This window comes from Eufriesea mexicana, unplaced genomic scaffold, assembly GCF_001483705.2.
Source record: "Eufriesea mexicana isolate 0111107269 unplaced genomic scaffold, ASM148370v2 scaffold124, whole genome shotgun sequence".
Lineage (NCBI taxonomy): Eukaryota > Metazoa > Arthropoda > Insecta > Hymenoptera > Apidae > Eufriesea > Eufriesea mexicana.
This window is the reverse complement of record NW_016908357.1, coordinates 772,057-791,817: the sequence shown is the minus strand read 5'-3', so window position 1 is coordinate 791,817 and position 19,761 is coordinate 772,057. Positions and strand designations below refer to the sequence as shown.

General features: G+C 28.5%; 6 protein-coding genes across 7 annotated transcripts; 2 read left to right on the top strand and 4 right to left on the bottom strand.

Annotated features, from left to right (window-relative positions):
* Positions 1-304: 304 nt before the first annotated feature.
* On the bottom strand, positions 305-3,572 carry Pex5 (peroxisomal biogenesis factor 5). Of its 2 annotated transcripts, none has more exons than XM_017911100.1 (8): positions 3,146-3,572; positions 2,435-2,805; positions 1,896-2,349; positions 1,286-1,826; positions 1,045-1,213; positions 810-967; positions 574-741; positions 305-499 (listed from the first exon to the last, which is right to left on the bottom strand). In XM_017911100.1, exons 2-8 carry the CDS (start codon positions 2,780-2,782, stop codon positions 460-462), a joined length of 1,878 nt encoding a protein of 625 aa, XP_017766589.1. In that variant the 5' UTR covers positions 2,783-2,805; positions 3,146-3,572; the 3' UTR covers positions 305-459. The 2 variants fall into 2 exon arrangements, with proteins under 2 accessions (XP_017766589.1, XP_017766590.1); XM_017911101.1 differs by lacking the exon at positions 3,146-3,572 and having other exon boundaries at positions 2,435-2,517; positions 2,628-2,774.
* A 348-nt stretch (positions 3,573-3,920) lies between these two features.
* Positions 3,921-6,316, top strand: LOC108555385 (G patch domain-containing protein 4). Its single transcript, XM_017911013.1, has 3 exons — positions 3,921-4,060; positions 4,288-5,753; positions 6,308-6,316. The coding sequence occupies exons 1-3, from the start codon at positions 4,012-4,014 to the stop codon at positions 6,314-6,316; spliced, it is 1,524 nt and encodes a 507-aa protein (XP_017766502.1). The 5' UTR covers positions 3,921-4,011.
* A 2,152-nt stretch (positions 6,317-8,468) lies between these two features.
* Positions 8,469-11,331, bottom strand: LOC108555496 (beta-1,3-galactosyltransferase 1). Its single transcript, XM_017911154.1, has 5 exons — positions 11,149-11,331; positions 10,144-10,384; positions 9,340-9,605; positions 8,969-9,243; positions 8,469-8,898 (listed from the first exon to the last, which is right to left on the bottom strand). Exons 2-5 carry the CDS (start codon positions 10,382-10,384, stop codon positions 8,469-8,471), a joined length of 1,212 nt encoding a protein of 403 aa, XP_017766643.1. The 5' UTR covers positions 11,149-11,331.
* Positions 11,332-11,894: 563 nt separating this feature from the next.
* On the top strand, positions 11,895-13,576 carry or (AP-3 complex subunit sigma-2 or). Its single transcript, XM_017911182.1, has 3 exons — positions 11,895-11,963; positions 12,037-12,420; positions 13,215-13,576. The coding sequence occupies exons 1-3, from the start codon at positions 11,895-11,897 to the stop codon at positions 13,335-13,337; spliced, it is 576 nt and encodes a 191-aa protein (XP_017766671.1). The 3' UTR covers positions 13,338-13,576.
* Positions 13,577-13,983: 407 nt separating this feature from the next.
* LOC108555505 (GATA zinc finger domain-containing protein 1) lies at positions 13,984-14,988 on the bottom strand. Its single transcript, XM_017911165.1, has 3 exons — positions 14,576-14,988; positions 14,292-14,494; positions 13,984-14,211 (listed from the first exon to the last, which is right to left on the bottom strand). Exons 1-3 carry the CDS (start codon positions 14,849-14,851, stop codon positions 13,998-14,000), a joined length of 693 nt encoding a protein of 230 aa, XP_017766654.1. The 5' UTR covers positions 14,852-14,988; the 3' UTR covers positions 13,984-13,997.
* A 543-nt stretch (positions 14,989-15,531) lies between these two features.
* Positions 15,532-16,619, bottom strand: Pym (partner of Y14 and mago). Its single transcript, XM_017911168.1, has 3 exons — positions 16,503-16,619; positions 16,132-16,228; positions 15,532-16,057 (listed from the first exon to the last, which is right to left on the bottom strand). Exons 1-3 carry the CDS (start codon positions 16,531-16,533, stop codon positions 15,532-15,534), a joined length of 654 nt encoding a protein of 217 aa, XP_017766657.1. The 5' UTR covers positions 16,534-16,619.
* Between the last annotated feature and the right edge of the window lie 3,142 nt (positions 16,620-19,761).

The window sequence follows — 19,761 nt, the reverse complement described above, 5'->3', positions numbered from 1 at the left end:
AAAAAAAAAAAAAAAAAGAGAGAGAAAAGGGGAAATAGAAATTATTTGATCCTTAGGTCTGATCGTTCCGTTTCACTTTTCACTTTAATATTGCCGATTCTTATTTATTTAATTATTTTTCTTAGGAATTCAATTATTTTAACTAATTTTTATTAAATGCGTAACAATTTTATTACATCTATAATCCCTTTCAATTTATATAAAATGAAACAATACGAAATTGTACACCTATTAGAGATATTCAACAAATTAGTTTCTAAACAATTAGTTTTGTGATATTTAATATGTTTAAATCGACCCCTTTTATAATAAAAAATTATATCATAGTATCCTTTTAGTTTTTGTTTGTATATACACTTCTCAACTACGAAAAATATTTTTAATCATTTTATTTTACGATATCTTAAATACTAAGTTAAAAAGAGTTTATACTTTTTAACAAACGAGTTCAACAAGTTTTTATACAATTTCAAACTCCTTATTCAACCTTGTTAGATCTCTGAAATAACAAAGAGTACCATTTATGTAACAAAAATTGATAGTTTTCCTTAAAAAGTACTTACTAACTCATACCTGTTCTCTATTGCTTCAGTTAAGTGATATTTGTGCATTAGTGAAATGACAATTCTCAATGTTGACCAAATGGTGTTCGACATTGCTTTCGGTGAAAAACTTTCGCCTTGAATTCCACGACCGGCAGCTTGTTGGTTTAAAGCTATTACAAGATGTTCACCTGCCTCCCTATAAAAGTGATAGAATGATTTCATAGTGCAAAAAAATGTATATAATGTTAACAAAATTTTACTTACTTAAATGCACCTAGATTAATGCATGAAATTCCGAGATTATAACGAGCTCTAATGAATCCAGGTGACAATTTTAAAGCATGATGATACGCATTTATAGCTTCTTCCGATTTTTGACCGTTAGCTAAAGTTGCACCTAATCTATTCCATAATCTAGAATCCTTCCGAAAATATTATGCCTTTGATAATGTATTAACAATTACTAATAAATAACAGAAGAATTTCATTTAATACATACATGAGGACGTACTTGTAGCGCTGCTTGGAAGCAATCGCTAGCTTTATCATATTCATTAGATAAATTAAAAAGTACCCCTAATCCACATTGCACATCTGGATCTATTTCATTCAATGGATTTATTCGTGCAGCTTGAATATAAAGGTTTTTTACTTCTTCATGCACATCGCTAAAAGAAATAAATAAAATATTATTAAATACAACTGTATTCCTGACATATATTATTAAATTTCTTACTTACTTAAATAGAATAGATGATACATTTGACTTTGAGTTTTGCTCACTGTTAGGCTTTTGTATTGAGAGATGTTTGTACTTTTCATTTTTTAATAGCCATTCTTTAAGAGTTACACATGCTTGATTTTGGTATGATTCATTTGTATATGAAACTGCAAGTGCCATAAGAGCAGCTACATTTGCTGGGTCCAAATTTAGACAACGTTTTAGTGCAGAAATGGCTAATGGATCTTGTTCATTTTCAGCTTGAGTTTTACCAAGTAATAACCAAGCTTCTGAATTATTCTCATCTTGTTGAACTGCTGCTTCAAAGCAAAGTATAGCACTTGGTAAATCTCCAGCTTCTAATCTTTTCTTACCCTCTTCTAATGCATTAGGTAAACTTTTCATAGGATTTTCTTCATGAAATTCATAATCTTTAAACGGATCATAAAAAGTATCATACTCTGAAAGCCATGGATGCTTGGAAGATAATTCTTCAGCTGATGAAATCTTTTCCCATTCATTTTGAAGTTTTAAAAATGTAGACTCATAATTGTCTACTTCTGAAATAAAAATGTCTATTGAAAGAAATTCATAACATGTATCAATTTATTATTCATATATCTACTAACCTGAGGAAATATCTTCTTTCTGAAATTCATCTATCCAATTACCAGCAACAGCTAGTTCTTCTCCTATTTGTTGTTTATTTGCTACTTCATTTTCTTGACTGTCACTAATAGAAATTTTGTCTTCAGATGTTTCATTATCATTGTCATACTGTTCTATCCACTCTTTGCTTGCATTATGAAGATCTGGCAGTGACTCTTGATTGTTTTCTACAGGGATATCTCCTTCTTGTTTCATAAATTTCATGAATTTTGAATATTCAAAATTAGGATTATCATTGTTTTCTATTGCTTCTGTTGAATGTTCCATATTTATGTTACTTTGTAAAGCATCTATGCTATGTTCTATGTATTCCTCTGCCCATTTTGGTCCTAATCCTAATTCATGTTTTTGGTGATTTAAATCATTTGAATTTTGTTCTACTTCAGGATGCCAAATATCATCAGCATGGTGCTCCTATATTAATAGAATACACAATACGAAATTGTTTTATAATATAATGCTGTTAGTATATGAACTTTAATAATAAAATAAATATTACATTAAAATGGCGTCCCGATTCAAGATACTGATTTGCCCAAGCTGTATCTAAACTGGTTAATTCTTGAGCAACTCCTGGTGCCGCTATAGGTGGATGAATATTTTGATCAATTTCACGCATTTCTTGTAATAAATTGTCCATTCTAAATGTTTGAGGACGTGAAGGATTTTCTTCTAAAAATTGTTTAACTAACTGATCTGAATCTGAAGCTTGAAAAGGTTCCACATGCTCAAAAGGATAATGTAGCCCTTCTTCTTTGAATCCATGATCACGCACAAAGTGTGATGTTAAACGAATCAAAGAACTAGGTCCTCCACAATCACCTTCTACTAATTCACGGAATGCCATTCTGTTTTAATATAAATATGCACCTAAATTGATCCAAAAGATGTATGTTAATTTTAAAGAACATGAATAATAATAATAACAATGATAACAATACGCGAAATATATCTAGAAATATTGAATCATAAATGTTCATAATATCATCAAAACAAATTACACAACATTAATTCAATTAATTTAATTAAAGTAAAATGTTTCTTGATTTCATTTATTTTAACACGTATTAAAAAATATAATTGAGATAAAATATTTACGCAAAAGGTTTTTTATACGTTGTTACAATTAAGTCATATTAGATTAAAAAAAAAATTATTACAAATTTTGTAAAATATCACAATTATATATAAAGAAATGAAGTTTACAAACCTCTTTACGTTTTTAATATAATTAAATATTCTGATGATAATGTTGATATTAAACGTGTTTTATATCAAGCCCACTGTTTAAGATTGTTCATTTCCATACCATCGAACAATATCGGTAGTTTGCATCGAATAAATTTCGCTGTATAATGGTGGGGCGCGCAAAATTATCATAGCAAACGTACAAGTTAACGTTAGGACAAGATGCATATTATAAAGACATTCTTTATGTGTTGTTGGCTAATGAACGTCAAATCACGGACAAGTTGTTGAACTATCTGGTGGCTTGAACATCTTTTTTGTAACAACTATGATGTATGGCATACATATTAATATATATTTTCAATATATTTTATTTTAATGCCGAATAGAAATTTTCTGTTCATTCGATACCATTATATAATTGATTACAGTTCCTACTAGTAATGATAACGTCATTTTATGTCTTGCATATATCTAAAAATTTTTTATTAGCAAAATATGTATAAATCGTGTATGCATATATATATATATAAATGAAAATAGATAATAAGATTTTAACAAAATAGATACAATAAATTTTAAATTAGTAGTAAAATGTTTATTTTAAAATAACAAAACTAAATGTATTTAAAATAATTTATGAAAGTCGTTTGGATATTAAAATTGGACAAAATTCTTGAGAATCGAATGCTAGCGCATAAATCTATTGTAACGCCACCATGCGAGTATCACGAAAATTTCAACGTACCAAAAATGATACGATTTTCATTTACTAGCTTGCTTACACTCCTAGCTGATGAAAACGTGTACCGCTCGTAAATTGTGTTGTATTTGTAGGTTGCTAAATAAGAGTATTTTACATGAAATTACAATAGCAAAAGTTTAATTATGAATGATTTTGCAAAATCTCAGCTTATGAAGTATGGTTGGACAGAAGGTATGATTTTGAAAGTACTATCATAATATAATAAAGTTACAATTTCTATTACGTGTTATATGTTCAGAATATGTATTTAATTTTTTATTTCTCTACTTTGTTGTTAAATTAATTAATATTAAATATATTCTCATAGTTTAAAAAATATATGCCATGTTATACGAATAAATGGGACCAGTTTTATAAAAAATACTTGCAAATGTTTTCTTAATTTTTTATTAATATAGGCAAAGGTTTAGGCAAACATGAAAGCGGTATTACAGAAGCATTAAAACCAAAATTGAAATTTGATACAACAGGAGTGGGACATAAAGATAAAGATTGGAATAATTGGTGGGAAAGTACTTTTAATAATGCAGCTAGTAGTATTACAGTTAAATCAGAAACTCATGGGGTTTCTATATTTGTTTCAAAAGAAAATGCAACTGATGATTATCTTAATGATTATCAAGATTTAAGTACAGAAAAATCCAAATATGGAAATTTTTTTAAGGCTTCTACATTATTAAATGGCAATTTAGTGGTAGAAAATAATTCTAATATATGTGAGAAACAAAATATTGAAGAAAATTCCAGTCGTATCCCTTTCACAGATGAAGAGATATTTAAAATATGTGGTGGTAGAACTGCTCACAAAGGGGCTAGACATGGATTAACATTAAATGGAAAATTAAAAAGAATTGCCCAACAAGAAAAGCAATTATTAAATTTAAACTCATACAGAAGCATGTCAACAAATTTGCAAAACAATAATAACATATCTGAAAGCAATAAATACAAAAAGATTAACGATGAAAACATAATACTACCTGAAACTTCTTGTGAAAGTGCAATAGTTCCTATAATACACAAAACCAGTAAAAAAAAAAACAAAGTATTCATAAATGACTTGAGTCATCAGTTAAATGTTCTATGTAATGTAAGTGATAATGATAAAAAAAGAGTACATACTATGTCAAAAGAAGAATTAAAATTAGAAAAGAAAGAAGAAAGTAGAAAGAGGAAAAGAAAGAAGGAGAAAAAATATTTAATGTCGTTTAATGTTGAAAGTATTGAAAAGGAAAAAGTAGATGATGAACTAAATGGTACATCATTCCCAATTAGTCAAAAATCATGGACAGAAATAATTAAAAAGAATATTCAAGAACAAGTAAATAATCATGTTGAAAACAAATATATGGATATATCTATATCTACAAAAAAGAAGAAGAAAAAGAAGAATAAAAAGAAGAAATTAAAAAAGGAGAAAAATCAGGATATTCGATATAAGAATATCACTAGTGTATGGGAAGACGATGAACTGAGTGGATCACACGCAAAGAAACTTAAAAGATCACATAAACGTGATTCAGATGTACAGACATCTGATTTACTAAATTTGATTAAAGATGAAGATATTAAAACATTAGAGTGTAAATTTCAAACAAAACTTTCTTGTAATGAAATACCAATAGATTCGCATAAAGTGAAAAGTTCATCAGTGCGGACAGCCAAGTCTCTATTAGAGTTACCTGACGCATATTTTAAAAAGAAGATAGATTACTTAAATAGTAGAATATCAAAAAAGAAACATGCAAAATTACGTAAGAAAGAAAAAAGTAAATTAACCAAAATAACAGAAAGTTTAAAAGCTGTTCATTTCAATACTGAAGAATCCATAGAAGAAAAAAATACTAGAAAAAATATAAAATCTGTAACAGAGAAAATAATGGAAACTAATATTGTAGCAAATAAAATTAAGCCTTTGAAAAAGAAAAAAAAGAAAGGAAAAGAAAAGTAAAAGAATAGAACAAAAATATTCAGAAGTTTTAAATAAAAAATACTGTAATTAGATACTTATAAAATCACTTTTAGCTGTGTATAAATATTTATGCATATAATAATTATCTTATAAACACATATAATATATCTATTGTGTATTTATTTTCTAAATATATAATTAGTATTTTTGTAAATATGATGTTATTAATTAAAATTTTATGAAATAATGATTTATTGCAAGTATTGTTGGTATATCTTTCTTTTGTATGAAGAGGGAAAAATAAAACAAAACAAAACACATTTCCTCATAGCCTTATAAACATTTTTCTTTTTGTTGTATAATTTATTAATGGATTACACAATAGTAGCAATTCGATTAACGTGCGTAACAAATCAGTTGTACATATGTATATGTATATGAATTTGTAAAGATAAATGTATCATTAAATTTTCGTATTTATTAATACTGTATTCACTTGTGTACAGTTCATCTAAGGAATAACAAGCATGATAATATTTTCAATAAAAATTTATTATTAAAATTCATCGATTTCATTTTAAAAAATACATTTCTCTTATCGTGTAAAACTTAGTTTTTGTAAAAATTAAATGATGACTTGTACAAAAGTATATTCAGTGAACATATAATTAATTACTATATAGCACCAAATTTTGTAACATGCTAGAGAAACTTCGAAGTTTAATTTTCCGAGCAATATATTTATATAAAATAAAACAAGATTTCTAAGGCCACTAGAATATTCCGTAGAGTTATCAATAATCTTCTGTTTTCACTAGTGAATGAATCTCACTCGATAAGCTTAATAAGTATGAATTCATATTACTTAATTGAGCTAATAATTGATTTAAACATTGGTGCACTAATGATGTACTTTGCACTAGGATTAGCAAGTAATGTAGTCCCTTTTAAAATATCGTATAAAATGGTAATCAATTCGATTAGTCGTAATATAAGAAATGCAATTACCATTATTAGTATTAATACTAGTATTAATTGATACATTATAACGAACTTTTATAAAATTTCATGTTCATATTTAAATTAATATTATAATACGATTCTAACAATGGTATTTTGCATAAGACATATGTATTAAATCTGGATGGATAAATTTGCTACTTTTAACATTTCGAATTACATTTCCGAAATTGTATACAATGTCAATTACTGATAATTACAGCGCTGTAGGTAATAAACAACAAATGCTAAATTTGAAAATTGTACAACACAGTTATTGAAATAATTACAACATTTGAGTGTCAAAAATATCGATGTTGCATAATTTTGAATATACAACCTTAAATAAAGTAAACTTTCATTAAAGAAATATCTATTAAAAGTTACGGCAATAAATACAAATAGCAAAATATGTATGTATATATATCCTTATAACAATTCTCTTAGAATTGTGAAAAAGTCAAATATATATTTCAGAGAAATTTCTTTACATTTAGACAATAAGTGTAGAGCACATACACTTATAACGTACTTTATATATTTTGTTTTGCTGTCGGTTATATTTCTTCATTCGTTATATTCAGAAAGATAAACATTATCGCTTAAGGAAAATAAATTCAAAATAACGAATAAATTTTAAATATTTTATAACACAGAATAATAAAATATTTATGAAATTTTTAAAAGGTTTTGAAATTTATAAAGTAAATTTTTATGAACTATAGATTTTTATAAACAATACTATAATAAATTTTTTTCTATAAACGCAATACAATATAAAATGCAGTTATCGTAATATTTACACAATATGAATATAAAACATAGGTTTTTAATTAGTATTAGAAACCTATTAATTATATTTATCGAGGTTAATGATATTCTAGAAGAAGCATGATAAAAATATGGAAAACACTTGATTAATTTATCATATGAAATTTGATATGTTAAATTATCGTCGCTACTCAATGTTAACTTTTTGTCTGTTCTCGTGACATTCAAGTAACATATCTTTCTCGAAAATTGCTTAATACTAATTTTAAAATAATCGGAAGCAATTAATTAAGTTTTAAATACTTAATAATTGAAATAAATTTAAAAAAATTTGTACTTTTTAAACTATAAATCAGACCAATGTTTTGTATTCAATTATAAAAATTTTTGTAAGGAACTTAACTTACATAGCAAGTCTAATTGACAGTACTTTCTTAAAAACTATTACTATTCAAATGGAAAAATAGTCTGTAAAACCCTCATTCAAATATTAATTACAAATCTCTCTTACCATAGGTTACAAAAAATTCTCCACTAGCATTAATTGTAGTGTGACTTTGTTTTGTAATTATTAGGGTGTCTCAAAAGTTTCTTCCTTTTTTCTTTGATGCCAAATCAACAGACGATATTTGTTGTTTAAGGTTGATTTATGCCTATATAGTATAATTATATATATTATGGTATGATGCCATGATACGATGCCATAAATGGAGAATTGATAATCCTGCATGTTTACAAACATAGCTCGAGGACATACATAGCGTGACGCGGAAAGAACTTATGGAACAACCTAATATAAGAGAATACTCATTGACCTATTTTCTAGTAGTAGTTTGATATAACAAATATTAAATCAATAATAAATAATTGGTTTGATGCTTAAAAGTATCAATTAATTTAAACACATTTATTGATAGTTCTTCTTTTCACCATATAGTATCCAATATTTCTACCATTTCTGCTTAATTTCTGCTTATCTGATTTCTTATCAGTATGAGAATGACTATTGCAAAAGAAATTTGTATCTTTCAATTTACCCCATATTACATACATATTAGACACACTTACTTTGTGTGCTGTAATAGCATTTCTTAATGTACAAGGATCCAATTTACGTGGAATATAACTAAAACCAGGATGATTTACAGGTCGTATTTTTGCATGTTTTGCACAAAGACCGGTAATATACACATCTTCCAAGTGAAGTAATGGTGTTGTTAATGCTGCATCATACAATTTAAATGCAACATCTAAACTCATTACATATCCCGTACCAGATAAATAATTAGGATATATTTTCTCTGAATACATATATTTTGGTGTATACCTAATTAAACATATTTGTTTGGACTACAGCTTTATCTTACATTTATTTTAATCATATGAATGTTACTTACCATTTATTATTTGGATCCAAAATAGGTTTGGCATTACAAATGAGAGAACCTAATAATGTATCTGTAGTTTGTGATCTTGATTGTAAAGTTTTCATCAAGGTAGGAATATTTACAAACATGTCATCATCTGTTTTCATAACATATTTTGCTTGACCACAATTTGATGTTACCCATTTCAACATCATTACAGACTTCAATGTTAAATTATTATATGTATCATAAAATTTTTCCTGAATAATATCATTGTGTTGATGACTTTCACTGGCTATTATATTCTGTAATATAATTTATTATTGATTTTATTGACATAATTTTCATTTAATTTAATTAAACTTCAACTGCATTTTTATCATAAGTACATAGGTACATACATTAAGTGTATCGTTATCACTTTGTCCCAGAAGAAATACTATCTTTACAGTTGAGTTGTATGTACTATCTAAATTACTTTTATTAGCCCATGTATTTCTTATAGCTGTTCGAGCTTTGATATTCGTAACAGCTGAACAAATAACTATGAAAAGATATGGCAATGGAGAACATATACCAACAGGATTTAAAACTGAAGTTGTATTTTCTGGATGAATATATACAGAAAGATCTCTTGAAGTATTATATGTCCATCCTGGCAACTGTGCTGTAAATTATTTATTTAAAAAAATCCTTTATTCTAATTCTATTAAATATATTATATTTGCATATTTACAATATTTTTTTCCCTTAAGCTTTGACTTTATGCATGCCTAATAAAATTAAATAATTACTTTAATTTAGCATCATTCAAGCATTCTACTATAAGCGGATGGTAACAGGAAAATTGAATTATACTGCTAATGCCTTTTCTGCTATTCAAATTTATTTTTATTTTTGCTAATTCTAACATAAATTCCTAAGATACATAACTAAATACATTATTTATTATTATAATAAAAATATTTATTTGACTTCTTGTCTTATTGAATATTTAATATGTAATATGTAAATATGTTTTTCTGTATAACTACATTTATTTATATAATTCCTACAGAATTTTTTAAGCTACATTAAAATAATTTATAAAATTTAAATTTGAAACTGATTTATAGTTTGTGAAAGATATCTATAGTTGATTTATATATTAAGTCTTGTTAGTTTATAACACAACAAAGGCTTTAGCAATGTTAGTGAATGCATACCTACTGAGGCTACCAAATGTGAAACACCAATATGCTTTGCAGGAGATGGGGTCTCACCTAAGCCTAAAAATGGACCTTGGGCAGAATGGTATGCGGGTACATACAATAAACCTAATGTAGCCAAGATTACAAATCCTACTGCTAATCTTCGAACAAATGATATTTTTCCTTTAATTGTTCCATTATTATTTATATTGGTGGTTGATGGCAATTCCAATGGCAATAATCGCAATTTGTCCATCTAAGAACAGATAATATACATTCTTTTATATCAATTTTTAAACAAATTCTACTCATTGTTTATTAACAATGAAAATAATTCTTGTCATAAATTTTCTTATTTAATAAAATATATTAATTGTATTTTAATATGTGCACTTTATAATAAAAATAATCATTTGAAGCATAAATAATTAACATTAATAATAATATTGGTAAATGAAATAAGTATTTTAGAATTAAATTTAGAATATAATAAATTAAATGTTATATAGGTTAAGCTTTTTAGACTTATTTCAATGAAATTGAAATTTGACAATACACCTGACAGATTAACCTTTTAAGGACAGCGTATAATTCCTGATTTCTTACATGTGATCCGTAATTATATAACCATAATATAGATTTTCAGGATAAATCAAAATTAAATCTAGCTTTCATATATTTTTCAAATGTATCTAATTTACAAAATTAGTTGACAATATTTTTATCTAATGTAAAAAAAGTAGTGTAAAAGATTTTGAAACATTTTTCTAGACAAGTCAAATGTCACAAAAATCTGCATAGTATATAAACATAGTTCTCGAAGAGTTTATTTAATTACAGATGTATTAACAGTAAACATGAATTTTATGGAAAACGTTAATATAGTAAATGTATATTATTTATTATTTTGGATAACAAAAGATTTATCTATTTCTATAAATTGTATCAAATCGTATTAAATGTTAATATAAACATAAAAATTCAGTTCTTAAGTTACATATGTTATAAACTATTTTTTACCCTCGAAATACGATGATTGCGTTACGCTGCATTTGACAACTTTCCATTTACTTCTATCGTAAGACCAGACTCACGATTTACGGAAACACATCGCAGAATTCTGATGACATTTCAATATGAATAATACAAAAATAAAAAAGAGAAAAAACTTTTATTCCGATTTTCGTGGTTACAGGTTTGACGTGTCACAGACTGGTTTGAAATGGTTTGAATCAGATCTTTTTACGCGAGTGTAGTACCATCTAGTGATAATTATCTGAATTTCATTGTTTATTGGATAGTAACAGCAGTAACAGCTAGATGAAGTTCGTCTATGGTAATAGTATAGTGTTCACACAGAATGAGAAACAGTTATAAAAAAAAGTTATATTCTATTGTGATTTCGGTTCAATGCATGCAATTACTGTAATTTCTAAATGATACATTTTCAATTAACTATTATATAAAATTACTACTATTAATTGCCGGTGTAACGTCACGTTGTTTAGTGAAAGGTTAAGAAGCTTAAAAAGAAGAAAATGCAAAGTTTAGCGGCAAAATGAAATATTTATATGCTTAAAGTCTATAGCTAAATATTGCTTAAGTGGTTCTTTTTATTTTCTTGATTATATGAAGTTTCCTTGATAAAGAAATTAATAATTATTTCTGAATTACATTTTTGACATTTGTAACTAACCTTCGGATAAATGAACATTTGTTTTTTCTATAATAAAATTATAATTTATCTATTTAATTGATCATCAATCATGATTAAGGCCATTCTAGTATTTAATAATCATGGAAAACCTAGACTTTCTAAATTTTATCAATACTTTGTAAGTATAACAGTGGTTACAATCTGTTATTATAATTTACTGTAGTATTTAATAGACTACTTTTTTTCTTCAGAATGAGGATATGCAACAACAGATAATAAAAGAAACATTTCAACTTGTTTCAAAGAGGGATGATAATGTTTGTAATTTTTTAGAAGGTGGAAGTTTAATTGGTGGATCTGACTATAAATTGATTTATCGACATTATGCTACATTATATTTTGTATTCTGTGTTGATAGTTCAGAGTCAGAATTGGGAATTTTAGATTTAATACAAGTTTTTGTAGAAACATTAGATAAATGTTTTGAAAATGTATGTGAACTTGACCTTATTTTTCATGTAGACAAAGTTCATTATATTCTTAATGAATTAGTGATGGGAGGAATGGTTTTGGAAACCAATATGACTGAAATTCTTACAAGAATTGAAGATCAGAATAAACTGGAAAAACAAGAGGTAAGTCACATCTTATAGTCAGCATTTAAGAAATCAATATATGTGTTGTATGTTTAAGCTTTATCTGTATAATTCATGAATATTAAAGATAACAAATCCTGTACATAATATAGCAGTGCACTGTGATAAAGTTTAAGTCACTAAATTACAGTTGTAATGACTAATTTATGCAAATATCCCTTAACTTTTTGGGCCCAATTAAATTTTATTTTTTCCAAATTTTGGAGTAGTAAAGCAAACATATAAAGAAAAAGACATTCAATTTTTTATTAAAAAGTCTTCTGGGCTTAAAGAAGTTAACAGCCTATAGCAGTTTATTCGTTAGCTATGCATGCATTGGAATGTTTCGTAGAGCAGTTTCATATGGTGGTAGGACTGATTGACCTAACATGAATTTTAGGGAACTTACAAATCAGGACGATCTTGCTCACCTCGTCCGTTTGTCCTTCTGGGGCCCCCTCCCTAAGTAAATCGGCAGTAAAATATCAGATCATTTTGTACACATTCATTCCTTTATGTAATCTATCTGTGATCTTTTTTCACCAAGAATTTCAAAACATAAATCTCTCGTAGCTTAACAAAATGAATATTCATAACACGCATGATGGTGCTATCGTTTGTAAATGTCTGCTCGGTAACAGTGCCTTAATACAAATGTATATGTCGCTATGCTCTAAGAATAAAATGTGTATTGCGTAGCTATTCATTTGTATTTACTTCTATTAATTAATTTAAGTTCGAAAATCCTTTAAATTTTTCCATTTTCCATTTTTCCATCCATATGGTATGTGCAGGCAGGAATCACAGCAGCGCCGGCGCGTGCTGTTTCTGCTGTCAAGAATATGAACATACCACAGCAGATAAAGGATATGAAGTTGCCTGATTTACCACAAGCTATAAAAGATCTCAAATTCTGACCAGCCGTTACTTCGTTGGCTCCAAGCTGACTGGTTTCAACTACAATTTCAAGTGCAAGTGATACCACAAGGGTTTTTTTCTCCTCCCTTCAAGTGAATGAGAATGCACCAATACTGTCCACAAATTCTTCATATATCTCATCTCAGTAATATCAAAGTTAAGCAATGAAGATTTTCAAGGAAGAGGATCTATGTTATGAAATTTGAAAAGTTATTTCTATTTGTGGTTTTAAAAATAAGGGCCTCAAGTATTGAAGGTATCATGCTCATACATGAAAGAAGGTAAAAATTTATGAATCTAGAAATACTGATATTATATTTTATAAAGATTGCATTATCATTCCTATATAGTCTCATATAATATTAATGAAGTTGCATTTCTATTATTATCTTTAAACAGTATATTTAATGCTAATTCATTTGTGAACACTTCCATCTAATTATTATCAAAGATAATACTAAATGATAATGTTACATTGTATTAAAGAAATATGTAATAAATATTACAATAATTCATGATAATTTTTATTTTTAAAGTAGTTATAGATATATCTTAGTTATGTTGCTTTATTTTTCTATACCAATTTTTTATATACATCAGAAATTGAACCGTAATATTAACACAAAAGATTTTACAATAACTAATTTAAAAATAAAAGTTCATTTTTTCGATGTAGCAATTTCATTTCTAAGAGTAGTCCATATATATCCACTACCCCGTTCTGTAAGTGATGGTGGATATGATGTATTTTTTAATTTGTAATAATCTGATGGAGCATGCATTACAAATTCCATGCATTCCAATTTGCGTGGAAGATCTTCTTCTGGTCCTATAATATATGTCTCTGGACTAAATCCTTCATCAGGTGGTGGACTAAATATGTAATACATAAGTTTACTACTTTTGATATTTTGAGACTAATAAATGAACTACCACATGTTTTAATAATTTACCTTGCACTGGTTGGTAAAAGCCAAGTAACAGCAGCACTCTTTTCACAATATTGATCTGTGAGTAAACCACGAATTTGAGCATAATAAATTCCTCCATCAATATCCTGCATAGAAACTATATCACCTATTTGGAAATAAGTGCCTTTATAAAATACATAATTACTTGTAACAGGGGTTGCTGTAGCTGTTGGTGCTTTAACCGGCTAAAAATAGAAAACAAAAAATGTTGTCCTTTCCAAAAGGATTCCAAAAGGACTCCAAAATTAGAAAATCAAGAAACATACAGTTTTTTTGAATAAATTTCTTCTTCCTTTTCCCTTAGGTATAATTTTGTGTGGAACTGATTTAGAATTACAATATCTTGTAATCCTTGTACTTCTTCTAGTAGGTTTTAATGATCCCCCTTTATCTTCGTCTTCGTTTTTTATGTTTGAATTCGCTTCAGAATTTCTCTCTTCTTCAAGACAGTCATTGCAAAGGTTACCGGTTTCGGTTGAATGCCAAAGTGGGGTTTCTCGAGTCCCACACTTGACACATTCGGGTTTATTGCCGAGAGGCATCGAATTTTAATCAGTTCAATCTCATTAATTATTTATTTATCAATAATCAGTCATCAAATATTCATTTTAATTTGTGTTTCGATCTTTTCGTCACTTGGATTCCACTGAATATCATTTTGGTTATACATAGTATTATACTAAACAGAAATTACAAAATTTCATCCACGCAAATATAATAAAGGTAAAAGTTTATAGACAGGCATTGTACATAGTAGTTGCAACATAGAATATTGCAGTGTAGGAATTTTGTAGTAGCTAAGAAGATAAAGCTAGTCAGTGCGTCCAGCATGCAAAATCCCTAGTACTTGAGTGAAGTTTCATTAAATTTGTCAGGAATTTAAAAAATGTAAATAAATTTTACTGTTATAGATATATTTATTTCTAATGATATAAATAACAACATATAATATGCAAAAACAATTTTTATTAAAATCTGATTGGTCTTTCACATAGTGATGTTATAGCATACTAAATTCATTAGTATTTAATTTTTATCTTCTGTATATAAATGTACATTTTTATATTGCTATTCATTTACTGTATAAAGAGGATGAAAGTGTGACATTACATAAGATCATATTAAAATTTTTAAAAATTTGAAAAACACATTTGCTTAGGTACAACTATAAAGTGATATTCCATGAGAGTATGTAAATATACTTTTTTTCAACTCCTTCTTTCTATTGACTTGTTTCTAATCGTTTTATTTCTTTTAAAATTTTGGTTCTTCTTGCCAACTTATCAAGTATTTCCTCATCTAGATTTTTTAACAGTCCATTTTTTATCTTTTCTTCCAATGCATCAATTTCTCTAATTTTTTTTCTTAAATTTCTCAACCTTTTTTGTGGATCTGGTGTTATAGTTTCAGATTGAGCTGAAACATTTGGTTTCAACGTTAAAGGCTGATTATTGGGTATTGTCTTTGTATTAGTTTGTGATTTATTGTTATGTGACGATGATTCTTTCTTTTGATCTGATTCTGAGAGTGTAGTTTTAGCTAATTCTTCTGTTATACGTTCCGTTGTTTTATTTTTATTTTTTTTTTTTTTCTTTTTAACTTCTGTTTTAATCTGTGCACCCGGAACAGTTTTAGATTTTGCTGCTAGTAATGCCTCTTGTTTAGCTTTATGCTCTGCTATGAATTCTGGACTTGCACCTATTGGATACATGGGTTTATTCTTTATTTGTTTACCTTTGCTTTCGTATCTGAAAAGAACATGGCAAGAATATACGATATCAAACACTAATGTTTAACATTTCTTTTATAAATTATTACGTACAGTGGAACTTCCTCTTGTGGTATATAACCATCTTTAACACGACGTGGCTTACGCCATGTGCCATCTGGACGTTGACTGGCAGGGATGAATGTTCCACCTATAAAAAAATTTAAAATAAAAAATTGAATTTTATGAATTAACATAGACATACCTTTTAAATATCCTTCTTATATTAATTTTAGTGGGTTTTATTTAAGACACTACATGTATCCTATTATAAACATTTGTAGTATTTATTAATAATTTCAAGAAAAATAATTATCACGGTTTGACTTAAGTTTTGTGAAATAAAAGTTGTTTACATGTTACAGGTTATAAATAATGCAATGGTTAAAATAAATCAAATGACTGAATGAAACGAAATTTATCACCTTGTTCATCTTTAATGTAAGCCGACGCCATCGTTATTCGGTACGATCGTTCGCCGTAAATATTTTTTATTATATTTCTTGATAATTCTTACTATCCGCGTGCCATTTTGCGATCGTGAGGACCTCAACCCTTGAGAAATACCCTGTGTCTTGAAATTAACAATACATACACAATTCCATACGATTGTAAGATGTCGCTACTATATGGTTATTCTCGTAATGTTATAAAGATTAACATTAGTTTTAATTATGCTAACTTTTCAATCTTAAATATTAATTGCAAGTAAATGAACGACGATTACTATACTTTCAATTTTTAAGAAAACAAATAAGCTGAAATGTCATTTTAATAAACTGTTTACCATTTTAGTATCGTTTCCATTGTTATCGATTCAGCATCGTGTAAGATTAGAATGTAGTAGTGAGAATTAATAGTTTGTAACTATCAAATTATAACTTATGCTTATAATTTATAGATTGCATAATTTATGTCATAGATATTTCAAATTTCATGAAATATGGTTAACGTCATTCTTTTTTTGATATGTGGTAGTCTTATCATTCAATTTGTTATGTGATGTATGACTTAGTACACTTCTACGTTTCAAATTGTTTATAGTTGAAAAAGTATACGTCGTCTCTTATCTTCTATAATGCGAAAATCAATATATTAATTTATACTAATCTATACTTCTCTGTATATATTAATTTATATTTTAGCATCAGTGTCTGTAACATATTCTAAATTTTCAAAGTCCGAAAAGAACTTTCATAACTTAGGATGGGATATTAGATAATAGCGCATTCTAGATCTAAGATGTAAAAGAAAGACGCTAATCTAACTTAAAATAGGAAAATGGAAGTTAAGTTACTATCAGTGTTTTATAAAAGGAAATATGATTCGGTATACTAAATTTTAAAGGCTTTACTTTTGCGACATTAATATCTTTCGTTTCCATAGATCCTCAAGTAACTCTGAATTCCCTGTAGAAGTGAGGTTCAAAGGAAATATGAAGGTATTAAAAATGGTGTGCAAGCAAAAATTAAAATTGGCGATCGGTCCTCGCCCAAGTTGAGACATTGACGACTCGCATGAGAACTAAGGTAGCCGTCGAATTAATAATGTTCTTTAATAAGACCCATATCTGGGTCGTGTATGCGCAGATTCACGAGACAACTAGGGCCGTAGACCCTCGCCTTGACATCGCGAAGCATCATCAAGTCCGACGATGTCCCAACAAACTCGTCGTGTGTTCAAGGAAGACAACGACTCGAGAGGGTTTTAGAGTCGAATCAGGATAATGGCTTACGGAAGCATGGAGTTATAGAGTGCACTAGATGTTTCTTTTGAGCATATGCGAATTAACGATCGTGCTTTAATCAATGAACTGAAGGAATCGGAGGAAAAGGATGAAATATTTTTATTTTTCGCTTTGAGTTAGACAGCGTATCTGGTATAGAAAGCGCGCACAATGAACAGTCTAGGCTAACAATCTATATTACGATAATTTAAAATTAGGGTATCTCAGCGACGACGTTCGACGATAACCAACCATGAAATTTGTTGGGTAGCTCTTAGCTCAGCATCACTTTCCAAAGAGAAAACTTTGGAAAACGATGCCAATTATCAGACCTCACCATGTGGAGGTGGCTACACGTCGAGACTCAGGCCTGTAGGCTCAAGACCAACTACCCTCCATTGCATAACCTACAGCATTCAAACTGTTCCCAAAGAGAATATCGAGTACTGCCTTCTTTTGGCCCGTGGGCCTATATAAACGCTGATCTTTTTACCGTGAAATTTTACATGGAAGTATTTTATAATAATTTCCATTCTTGTTAGCCATTTAATATTACAGAACAATTATTTTTTGTTTTGTTCAGCTTTTTGATATTCGACAATTTTTTTTAGCTAGGCCATTTTTATAGCTAGGCCAGTGATTTAATTATTACCCAGATGTTTTAAATATGTCGATAATTAATATTTTAGAAATATATAGGAAGTTCTACTTCGCTTTATTCATATTAAATTCAAATTACACGTACATGGAGATCGTGAATGGAGTAAACGAGGGCTATCGACTAGTCGAGGATGCTAGCAGCTAGTCTTCATCTGCCCTATTCACATTTCCAAATTACTCCGGTTAAATTCTTAATCTACCTGATACGAGATCATAGCAGCGAGTGATATCCTGTTGTAATTCTGTGGTGTTTATTGACAGCGGATGATCATTATCCTGATAACACAATGAAGGGTTTACTGTCACGATAATTAATAATATTGATTTTTACACTTTTACCGTACGAATTTATCTTCTAATAATGTACTATATACATATAATATAGGAATAATATGCTATATACATATATGTATAAATATTGTAATTCGTATAATGTTAAAGGTATAAAGGTATAAAGCATCTGTGACAATAGAATTTCCGTATCATTTCAATAATTTATAATAATTTATAGACGTACTATACGTTTCTGGTTCCATATAATGTATGTTTTTTATCTTTCATAGAGCAAGCACGAAGGTTCTGTACGTGCAAATAGTTTGGAAACATCGTAATGGTAGCATAATGTATAGGAGACAACGGATACACGTTCATAGGAGCGGAAGTCAAGCACACACAATCAGGATCGGAAGTAATTCCGGTGACCGAACACTGTGATGGTATTGTTAGCTGATCCGCTGAATAATAATTGGCACTCGGTGCATTTACATGGCCACGATTACGGAGTGTCAATATCTTTCCGAATGGAATGGAAACGTCACACGGTGGCTTTGCTTCGTGATATAGTATTCGTTCAGTGTTTGCCGTGGATCTATACCTGTGACTTCATCGCCATTTCGAAGGTACGTACTAAAAGCAAACCGAGGTGGTCCTTTTTGTTTCTGCGCGCGATGAAAGCTTGCTGTTCCGTTGCGTAATCTGCGGCCACGGTGTTTATTCGAAATTGTTACCATTTGGCTTCTCGCGGTTCATTAAATTCGAGTTGATGTTACTTAAGGCGTTTCATCCGAGACGTTTAGAAGGAAGTGAAACGGGATTCACGGGAGACGTGAAAAAAGAGTCAGTGTCACGATGAATGAACGTGAAGCTGTGCAGCAAGCTGACAGAGACATATGCACGGAATCTGTCGAGAAAACGGAGTTGCATTCCTACGGAATTCCTTAAACTGTTTCGGAACAGTTTTAGGCTACATGGTTGTCCAACGACAAGTTACATGCGATAAAAGCGAAGTAATTTAAGAA